This window comes from Chelon labrosus (genome assembly GCF_963514085.1).
Source record: "Chelon labrosus genome assembly, chromosome: 19".
Classification (NCBI taxonomy): domain Eukaryota; kingdom Metazoa; phylum Chordata; class Actinopteri; order Mugiliformes; family Mugilidae; genus Chelon; species Chelon labrosus.
Window position 1 is genome coordinate 9,212,020 of NC_140352.1, and position 11,527 is coordinate 9,223,546.

The window sequence follows — 11,527 nt, forward strand, 5'->3', positions numbered from 1 at the left end:
CCTGTAACGGTTCCCCAAAACACACTGACATTATAGAAGTCATTCGCCAAGATGGCTGTGATCATATTGGTCGGGGGGTCATGTTATAAAACAATAGGCTGAGAGTGTGAGGCTGCAAGGCTGAGGGGTTGGCAATGGGAAAGGTAATGCAGTCGTGCTGACAGGGAGGAGTGTGTGTGTGTGTGTGAGAGAGAGAAAGTGAAATAGAGAAAGAGAGAAGAGGAAAAAGGGAAAGTGAGAGCAATAGGGTGTGTGTGTGTGTGTGTGTGTGTGTTATGGTGGCTATGCTGACTGCAGCAATGCGCCAAGGAGAATGGAGGGGGAATATACCCTACAGAGAGAGGGAGGGAGGGGAGGAGGAGAGGAGGAGGGAGAGGGGGAGGAGAAGAGGAGGGGATGAGTAAGAGAGGATGGTGTGTGTGCGTATATATATATTTGTGTGTGTGTGTGAGTGTGTGCATGTGTTGGTCCGAGTGTGAAGACGATCGACACCAACTCCCACATTCATTCATCTTTCTGCCTCCCGTTTACTCCTATGTGCTTCTTCTTCTTCTTCTTCTTCTTCTTCTTCTTCTTCATTGCAGCGAGTGTGCGTTCATGTGTCTGAGTGTGTGTGAGTGCTTGCTAACAGAGATAAAGTGTTGCAGTGATTTCTAGAGAGATAGCCACGGGCAGCCTCTGAACTTTTGTTTACTACGGCGGCGGCGGCGGGCGTCTTTATCTGCAGCAGATGAATCCAAATTCACGAGCCAACCCACCCACCACTACCCCCACCAAAAAAAATAAAAAAGAAGAAGAAACCCCAATCTCCATTTATCTCTCTGCTCCTCCGAAATGGATGTTTGAAAATTTAACACGCCATTAAAGTTCATTTGGTGTCTCGCTCGATTATTCAAAGACTTTTATCTGTGTTGCCGTGGGGATTACAGCTACAAACAGACTGTAAGAGCGACGCTGCATCTGTTCGCTGGCGGGACGGCTAATGGAAACTGACAGGAAAACGCGAGCGCTTAAACACGATACCTTTGATTTCTACGCCCCCACAGCTGACTCACGCGGCAGCACACGCCCACCGACGTGTAGCATCCCAGAGAGGTTGGTGAGGCAGATTTGCGAGCGTCTCGAGGTGCATGCGTGTGTGTTTGGCGTGCAAGTGAGATGTGTGTGTCGGTGCATGTATGTGTGTTCATGTGTGTGTGTGTGTGGCATCCCAGCGTGGGCTCTGCTGGCTCAGCGCTTTCAGCCAGCCAATTAATTACAGAGAAGCGCTGGAGACGGAGCAGCGTGTAGAACACACACATCGACACTGCTACACACACACACACACACACACGTACTACTACTGCACACGTTACACACAACCCCTTCCCTTCACCCAGACACATATTTGTCACCGTTGATGCAACAAATGGACGGAGCAGAGCTGCATAAGGTTCCTTCGTTATGAGGGGCTCAGGACGTCTTCTGTTTGGTTTTCTTTCAATCAGCGGCAGAGACGCAACAGTTATTCAACCTGCGGCGCGTTAGGAAAGTGTTAAAATGTGCTGGATGTGTGGCACGGGAAGGGTTTTATTTACACGAAGGAGGTAGAAGAGGAAGAGAAATATACTGTAAACGCTGCACTGCAACAAATCAGCTGACAAAGACAAAGAAAGGAAATACTGATGAGAAAGAAAATATTTCAAAGGGACGAAACTAATTCTGAAATTTATAGTGGATGCTCCTGGCTCTGGTTGCCTAGGTAACCATCTTACATATTTCCCCACACCAAATATTTACTTGTACCATTTCTTCTTGACCCGACGACGCTCAAAGCCCGCTATCATTGTAGGCATAACATTACCACTACCTTCCTAATGTGTGCCCCCCAAAACAGTTTTGACTCATCAGAGAATGGACATGGAACTTCTGAGGGTGTCCTGTGGTGTCTGACAACATAATGTTGTTAGTGGGGGGCCTTTGGGTCCTATGGGTTGAGGGGAGGGGCCTCTGTGGATCATCCCACAGATACTTGATCAGTTTGGGATCTAGTGAATTTGGAGGCCAGGTCAACACCTTGTGCTGTTTTCCTAAATCGTTTTTGTGTGTGTGCTGGGGGGTGGATGGCTGCTGTCATCAAGGAGTGTCATTGCTATGGGGTGGGGGTGCCTGGTCTGGTCTACGTGGGTGCTACATGTCTAAGTAACATCCACATGAATGAATGCCAGGTCCAAAAGTTTCCCAGCAGAACACTGAGTTGACACAACATGAGATATTTATGCGCTGGAAAAGGAAATAATCTAGTCTGTGTATCTTTTGTGTATGAAGTCTTTCAGTGTTACGTTAAACAAAGAGTCTCCTGAAATGCAGTGGACTAATAAAACGTCAGAAGAGGTCGTAAAAATAGAATGGAAACTTGAAAAAAAAAACTGTGTCATAGAGCTGAACGGCCGAACTGAGCAGAACAACGACCGCTGCTTCATGGGAAAACCGCCATTAGTGGAGAAAGGTTTTTACCTTTAGAGCGCAGAAGATACACGAGTCCTCCATGCACTTGTGAGTGGTCAACTGTCGGAAGCTCCTGCGGAAGATGTCAAGATGCCACAGAACCTGGAAGACAAAACAGGAACGTTGACTAAACAGAGACCTTTGTTTTCTTTTGTACGTCGTTCCTTCTCTAAACCTTTGTTGGGTCTTGTTAATTAATACAGATAATTCAATATTAATGCAGACGTTTTTTTTTTTTTTTAGATGCCCGGAGGAGGAGGAGAAGGAGGATGCCTCCAGGGCGTCTCCCTTTAGAGGTTTACCAGGCACAGCCAGCTGGGAGGAGATCCTTGGGTAAACCCAGAATTCACTGGAGGGATTATATATCTGGACTGGTCTGGGAACGGCTTCTGATTCCTCAAGAGGAACAAGGATGTGTTGCAATTTCATGTTTAGCCTGTTGCAACCAACCTTGGATAATGGAAAATGGATGGATGGATGGATGGATGGGATCTTTAATATCATTCATTACTGATCCAAAAGTCACATTTAGAAATTTTGAAATGACTGATTTCTCCTTTTGGCTGTTTCTCTGATTAGAACCTGTGTGTACAGGAGCTGCAATGGTTTTAAAAAGACAGTGTGAGGCTAAGTTTGGCGACTTGACACTTCCCAGTTGCCGTAGCAACGCAGCATGCTTCCTGACGTGTTAGTTTTGCAGGTGCACTGCAGTCAGAAATGACGACTGACAGCATCGGGAGACGGGAGGGCTTATAAAAAGTTTGGTGGGTGAAGATAAAATTCAAGAAGTTGAATTCCTTCCGAGGGCAGGGCGAAACCAAACTTTCCCATTCGGCCGCACGTTGCGTTTAAAGCGGCGATGGCTGCTCTGAGATATTTTCGGTTTGTGCGGGGAGCTCAGGCAGCTGCAGCGAGGAGCTCCTCCGTTACCTTAGCGCTGTGTGGTTCAGGTATTACCATGGCAACCTGAGCCACATTCATCTGCTCTTGTGTGGAGCTTTCTTGATTGGTCTTGATTGATTTAATTTCCATATGAGAGAAGCCGCAGCCCCGGCGTCAGAGTACACCGTGGCAATTAATGACTTAGTTTGATGCTGGCGAGAGATTACAAAAGGTTTGGGGAGTAAAAATAGCTCTCAGTCGAGCTTCTTGACGCTTTTAAAAAATCTCAGACTCAAATGACTTCCTGTGATGTGAAATGGTTGCAGGGAATTAACACCCGAGTCTGCAGCTCGGCGTGGCTCCCAGCCATTTTCAGCTAATTGTTTTTCCCAGCAGCTCCCACTGAGTGTGCTCTCTACTTTGTATATTTCGGGCAATAAAAGAGAGTCAGACGCAGAGATACTGTGGCACACACAGACGCAAAACTACCATCTTAAAGAGACACATGCAAAAACAAGTAGAGTACTTCCTCTTTCTTCTTCTTCTTCTCTCTCTCTCTCTTGTGCATAATTAGAGTAGAAAGCTCTTAGTGCATTAATTCAGCATGCGCAAAGTTAATATTGACCCACCGCTGTCCCTTAGGCTTTTACATTTCACCGTGCACACGTAGAAACATCTGCATGCGTGTAAACAAAGGCGCCACGTATGACGGCGGCGGCGGCACACGCCTGCACGCCTGAGTGTGTTAAGGAGAGAGTGATAAGTGGAAGAAAAGAGGGGGCAGTGGATGACAGACTGCATGCTGACGCCAGTGTATGCGTTCTATCTCTCCCCTCCTCTCTCTGTAGTTTATTTGGTCGTGATGAATCGGCTCCCTGCAAAGCACTGCAGCAGCCACAAGGAGGGCACACTCTCTCTCTGCCCATCTCTCTTCACCAGCATCTATCCATCCCTCCTTTTTCTCTCCTCCAAGCACAGACTTCTATTCCTTTCTCTTCATCTTCCTCTATCATTTCTTTCTCTCCTCCTCCGCCCCCCTTTTACCTTTTCTTATTACCCTGTTGTCTCCGCCAGCTTGAAAACAACAGACAGACTGCAGGAGCATCTCTACAGCAAAAGAAACTATCGCAAAAAGTGAAAATGAAATGAGCCTGACCTCATGAGCTCGTGGTTTGCTTGCTATCATTTTAAAATAAGTGAAATTTTCTCATTGACAAAGTTTTAAAAAAAAGCGTGCTTGCTTGGTTACAGAACAGCATGGTTCAGCCATTAACCTTCTCTACCGTGGAGGACCAGAGCGTACCAGTCTAAGCATCAGTTCTCAAAGCATTGACACCAGCGTTGTTGTGTTTAAGTCCTGCAGGGCAACGGTTGGTCGAGGAAAACACTAGCAGCAATGTGGTGACCAGAAACGTTTTAATGAACTCCAGCAACTTGCAGCAATGACGGGCGAAATAAACTTTTTGTGACTTGAAGTTGGAAGATAAGTTGAACTTGTTAAAACACAGTGTTCTGCAAACGTCCACCATGAGGAAACACCGTCCATGACTTTGCTCGTCCCTAGAACCGAATTCACCGTGCTGGTGGATCTAGAAGGAGCGGCAAAACTGTTTTCTGCAAGAGGAGCTAGCTCCGTCCGTTTCAATCGGAAATATTTGGGGTGGAACATCCACCAGTGGCCGACTAGCGATGGCTGACGTGTCTCTTATCCATAGAGCACACTGCTGTTTGTTTTTTTGGCCATTTTTGGCTGTTACGGACTGAATTTGCGGGCGTGTTTTGGGGTTGGAATTTAAAAAAAGCAGGACTTTAAGGGGTTGATACAGGCCTTCTCAGACTGTGTGAAGCTGATCGGGGTACTTGTGTTGCATTAGAGGGGGCAAGATTAAAAAGAATAGCACAGACTACATGAAGGACTGTAACAGGATGGTCTGCAGCTACACACGGCCTCAGATTTCATACACATATGTGACGTTTGGTACAATAAAGATTAAAAAGGTGGACAAAAGGTGTGTCTGTGTGTGTACTTGGTTTGTAGGATGTAACTTGCAGCCGTTTTTTTTTTAATGGTTTAAATGTAATGCAATAATTTGTTAATGATTGTAGCTCTGCAGGTCTATAAACCTGAATAAATACACTATTAACCATGAATGAAGACATTTGTTGCGCCTTATGAATCGTTCATGATACAGCCTTATATTACACTGGTGCCTGTTATTGGAAAAAGCTACAACGTTACAGTAAATGTCAAAAATATTCACAAATACAACTAAAAAACTTAGTAGGAAACAATAAATCACATTCAAACAAGCCCCCGTTAGTATTAACTATGGACGATAAGGACGTTTTTATAATGTGATAAATTCCCTCTGCTCTTAGAGGCTGTGTTGGCTGATTTCTGCCCTCCATGTCCCCGACTCCCTCCTGTTCTTGTCTCCTATTACCACATGTGGTAATGTCATCTCTTTTCCTCTGCATTTTGTTTATCACACGATACTGTTGTCATTGCAACCGTCGGTTCTCTGCACTTTTGACTTCTGTGATGTGCCTTTTCGATGGGATTTCACAGCAGGGAGAACATTAAATGTCTGGACATGAACCGTCAAGAACAACCTCTCTCACCCCCTGTATGAAACAATTGGGACTTTAGGTAGCTCCTCCTTCAGCCAGAGACTGCTGCACCCACAGTGCAAGAAGGAGCATCAGACTCTTTAACATCAGCATTTCTTAGCACGGCTGCCGAGCTTCTTTCTTGGACATATAAAGAACATAATTCATCTGTCTATACCAAATCAACCCTTTATTACTTCACGTCATTACCTCATGTCATTTTGGTGCAATACTTGGTGCAACTCCTGTTGGAGGTTGTATTTATTCATGATATTCATGAATTATGGTATGTCATTATGTGCATTCAACCTCCGTACCACCTCAATCTTCGATTAGCACAACTTTTTTGTTAGCTACTTAAAGGGGAACTACTGTTTTTTACAACCTGGACCTTATGTCTGGCATAAAATACGACCATTTACTCACCCATATAACTTTTGTGAAATCTGAAGTCCTTCAGGAGATATTTAGATCTGCGTATATCCATATAGTGGGAGTGATTGGGGCACCGAAACGCAAGCCTCTAAATAACACATTATCTGCCACGAAACTCGTTCATTTCACCAATATTTTGTTATTGTACGCTAGTGCTATTCCACGTTGAGTCCAGAGTTACCTGTTATCATCATCCGGGGTCTGTAGGTCAATCTACATCAATGATGTCTTCTGACCTGGATAATGTCATCTCTGAGCACTGCGCTCTGAGCACCACGCGCACCCACAACGGTCGGCTTGTTAACCGGTAATTTGCTACTGCTATGGTTCGTCCACAATCTCAGAATCATAAAAATATTCAGCCATGTTGCAAAAAACTAGCAGTAGCAAATTACAGGTAAACAAGCCGACCGCGGGTGCACGCTGCGCTCAGAAGATGACATCATCCAGGTCAGAGGTTAGTAGGTCAATCTACAGACCCCGGATGATGATAACAGGTAACTCCAGACTCAATGGGGAATAGCACTAGGGTATCATAACAAAATATTGGTGAAATTAACGAGTTTCGTGGTAGATAATGTATTACTTAGAGGCTGCTTTTCGGTGCCCCAGTCACTCCCACTATATGCTGATCAAAATATCTCCCGAAGGACTACAAATGACACCAAAGTTATATGGGTGAGTAAACGATCGTATTTTATGCCAGAAATAAGGTCCAGGTTGTAAAAAACAGTAGTTCCCCTTTAAACCTGATGCAATATGTAAATAGTTTTTGTACCTTAACATATTTACTTTTATGTAGTTTCTCTTGTCTTGCCTTTCTATGTTTTGTATTTTGCACTGTCGTTCCAATGGCATAAAATGGCCTAAGATATTTGCTGGTATACCTGCTCCTCCCTCTGTGTGCTCAGTCATTGTCTTTTCACCAACAAATCAAGTCCAATTTTTCCATTAAACTCTTTGCATACGAACGATTTCTCCTTTAAACCATCCATCAACTACCAGATATGTTACACGTGTACATTTTGTTGGGTTCCTGTGCTTCAGTAAAGATTTGGTTCATACAAACGTCCTCCCCAGAAGAGCAGCTTAAAATTTCTTGTCTGCTTGTGACCATTTTATGTCCACATAGTCGTTTTGATGGAACATATTGAGTACTGTCAAAAAAAAATGCGTGACGCCAAAGCGGCGATTACCTCCCGCTTGCGGCATATTCGTGGGCGTAAGGACAATCGCTGGATGAGTCCAAAGCCGGGACTTAAACGCTCCACGGTTTGGGACCGTTCAACTCCGATTTAAGTGTCTCTAACAGTCACATTAATGTCAGCCATCAGTGATGTAAATAAATAAGATACTTTGCCAGAAAACGATGTTGATTCAGCTGCAGTGCCGCCCTACAGCTGGAAACACGCAAACACCGTTGAGTGAATGTTATGATCACTCTGCTGACCCAAAAACATTCCCACAGCCACTGTGGGAATCAAGATCTGTTACGAGATTCGGAGCAAACCAAGAGATTACTGCTAAACAGTTTGGCCTTGTCAAATAATGGAAATCTTTATATATTTATTTTTTTATAACTGCGGGAGACTGCAGCTTTGTATAAATGACTTTAAAACATACTTTTAATCTCTGATAAAGTCAATCCAGCGCAGATTCAATAAGTCACAGTGCACAGTGCACACATATGATTTAAAACAAAAACTTTTTGACAGCAAGAAAACTGCAGAAAACACAACTTAGGATCTTAAAATCGCTCTAAATAAACATTTAAGTGTAAAGCGAACTGAACGAGGTATCGCCTACACACCACTGCATTAAACACACACACAGACCTGCTGCCTGATGAGTGAACCCACATCTTTCTGCTTTACCAAAGCAAGCGCACTCTGAGCAACCTTTAGCTATTTTTAATTTTAACTCAACACGATGAAAAGTTGCTGAGCACGAGCAGCACCTTCATTTTTATCTCCACACAGAATTCACACAGACCTTAATGCTGCTGCTGCTTCTGCTGCTGCCGCCGCCACACAGCAGCAGCTCCACTGCAGCAGCGCAGGGTTAACTTCCTTGCCCAAGGGGCCCTTAGGGGCAGGAGAGAGTATTTCACTTACTATCAGTGCACTAATAGTAGAGGATTATACAGCAAACAGAGCGGAACATTTGTGCTAACTGCTAGCAGGTGCTGAATGGAACCGTTTTTACGATTAAAACGATCCAAAAGTCACTTTTTATAATGAAAAACATCAACATATTTAAAGCAGATTTGCAGCTTTTCTTGTTGGATGTGTAGCGTCCACTCTATTGATGAATGAAAATGAAAATGAATGAATGAATCAATGTAAAATGAGCTGCAGCTTTACCGCCACCGGAGTTAGTCTGTCCTAAGCCTGAACTTTGACACGTCACTGCTGCTCACACCTGCCACGACCTGAGAGCCATAGGTAACACGAGCACAGCGTGTTCATCTCATCCCAACTCATCTGTGTCCCGCTAAAACATCCTCTCTCCTCTGTGTGCATGTGTGTGTACATGTGTGTCCTTGAAGCGGCCCACTTCCCTCGCCGCGAACGCCTTCGTTGAGACTTTTTTGTGCATTAAAAAAAAAAAAAAAACGTCACGTCCTTCACTTTGTCTTTTCGTCTTCCTCCCCTCATCGTCCCCTCGATCCTTACCTTACTGGACTCTTTATCTCCTCTCTTCCTCCCAACAGCATCCCCTCCAGTCTCCTCCTCGGCTTTCTCATACTGTATACTCCTCATCCCTCTTTCTTCTCTTCTCCACCTTCAGCAACTTTTCCTCTTCCTCTGCTCTCTCCGACTCTCCCTGAGCTTTTGCCCCATCACACTGCCCCCCCACTCCTCCACACACACACACACACACCCCGTCCACTCTTACTCCAACCTCCCTCCCTTGTTCCCTTTTTCTCTCCCTCTCCTTCAAGCCGGTAGTCAAGAGGCATTTATGTGTGTGTAGGTATGTTTGTGCCAGCTGGAAGTCTTGGGAGGAGGGAGGGAGGGAGGGAGGGAGGGTCTTTTGTGTGTGAAGAGAGAGAGAGAGGAGATGCAGCAGTAACAGCGCAGTGTAAGCATCTCCGACACACACACACACACACTCACACACGCACTGGATGTCCACGCCGAGGCCAAACGGGGAGCGGTGCCAAAACCCATCGAAACACGCAAACACCCGTTAATATGGCGCTAATCTCATCCCTGTCACGCTTTAATAGTAATTTACTGCAGTGTGGGGGTGGGAGGTGGGGTGCAGGGGTGGGGTGGGGGGGGGGGGGGGGGTGATGATTTGTTGGTGCATGAATGTGTGTGCATTTAGTAGAAAAACAGAGGCGCACTTAAATCGTTTAAATTAGAAAGTATTTACAATTATCGCCTTGCAGAGAGCGTATTTCTGTCCCAATAAGGCACTGCAGTAATTATTCCTTCTGTGTTACATGTATTTGTTGCAGGGAAGTTTTCAGTCTTTCAGAAATTTGGACAGTGACATACTTTCTTTTATTCTTTTATGAGGGTGTTTACGTGCACATCAGGACAACAGTGTAAAAATTGGAGCCTTTTTTACTGAGTCTGTTTCTGCCAGGTCTCCACTGCAGCACCGCTTTTTGTTTCTCACCTAAGCCTGGTCTTTACAAGGAAAAACCTCAGCGCTCATTAAACTGTCCCAGAGCCTCCGAATGCTGCACCTTTTACATTTTTAATAAGCAAACAGCGCCGCTCATGAAAATCTGCACCCAAGTGTGATACTTTTCTTCCACTTTTCTACTTAAAAACCAACCAAAGTGAAGATCAGGTGACAAACGGGTCCTAAAAAGTCGCCATGAAACACGTAATAATAATAATAATAATGATGTGACTGACCTGCAGGGCGCTGTTGAGGAAGCAGCTGTTCTGTCCCGGCTCGTTGCTCAGGCCTTTGCTGGGTGCGATAGAGGTCATGGTTCTCGGGGTCACCAGCCCCTGCACCCCGCCTGCCGCTCCGCCGCCCGACGCAAAGTAGTTCCTCTTCCACGACATCACTACCCGGACGCCCCCGTGTCCACGGCGAGGCGGAGAAGGGGCGGGGCAGCAGACCAAGCGACGGCCTCTATGTCACTCCCATGAGAGAGAAAGACGGAGAATGAAAGAAAGCCGGACGGGGAGGAAATGGATGGAGGAAGAGGAGGAGGGAGGCGGCGGCGGCTGAAGATTGAGGCGATGTGGTGTGTCTTGGATGGGGGTTTGGCACCCATACAACGCTCCCCCTCTCCAGCCGTGATTTTACTTCAAAATCTGTCCGCTCGCACGAGCCAGTGGTGGGCTTTGTTGTCTTTCTGTTTTTAGCTCCTTGGATTTAGCAGTTTGTGTTTGAAGACATGAGAGTGTTTCCAAAGCGTCCTTTGGCAGATTCTATCAGATAAAAGTGGATTTGACAGCGCTGCCGCTCCCATGTGGGGACTCCTTCGATGCTTTCTTCTCTTCTTTCACTTTGCCTGCACGAGACAAAGACCAACCTGTTAGGACTCATCACACACAACAGCTACAGCAAAGAGAAAATGTTTGAGCAGGTTTACACCAACAAGTACAACAGTGGCACTAAAAGCTAATCAAAGAACTACTAAAAGATTTTGCTAACACTGTACACCGATCAGGCAGAACATTATGACTACCTTCCTTCCTAATATTGTGTAGGTCTCCCTTGTGCCTCCAAAACAGTTGTGTCTCATCAGAGAATGGACATGGGCCTTCTGAGGGTGTCCTGTGGTGTCTGGCACCAGGATTTTGTTACTGGGGGCCTTGGGTGCTATGGGTTGAGGGGAGGGGCCTCTGTGGATCATCCCACAGATACTTGATCACCTTCTGCTGTTGTTCCTAAAGTGTTTTTGTGTGTGTGTGCCTGTGTCCGGCTGGATCCTTCCATCAAGGAGTGTCCTTGCTATGGGATGGGGGTGCCTGGTCTGGTCTAGGTGGGTGATATATGTCTAAGTAAGACATGTCCACCTGAATGCCAGGTCCAAAAGTTTCCCAGCAGAACATTGTATTGGCTCAAGATGGTCAATGTTAGTAACTTCTCCTGTCAGTGGTCATAATGTTATGCTTGATCGGTGCAGTGTTCAGTG

General features: G+C 45.6%; 1 protein-coding gene across 1 annotated transcript in view; it reads right to left on the reverse strand.

Moving 5' to 3' along the window:
* Positions 1-11,065, reverse strand: part of usp54b (ubiquitin specific peptidase 54b) — a gene marked incomplete at its 3' end in the record, with an annotated part of 41,559 nt that extends 30,494 nt beyond the window's left edge. Inside the window, exons 1-2 of the mRNA XM_084567292.1 lie at positions 10,290-11,065; positions 2,497-2,589 (exon numbers count right to left, since the gene is read on the reverse strand). Of these exons, the coding sequence (XP_084423418.1) occupies positions 2,497-2,589; positions 10,290-10,445 (249 nt within the window). The 5' untranslated portion in view covers positions 10,446-11,065. The remainder of the gene's footprint in view (positions 1-2,496; positions 2,590-10,289) is intronic.
* Positions 11,066-11,527: the final 462 nt, after the last annotated feature.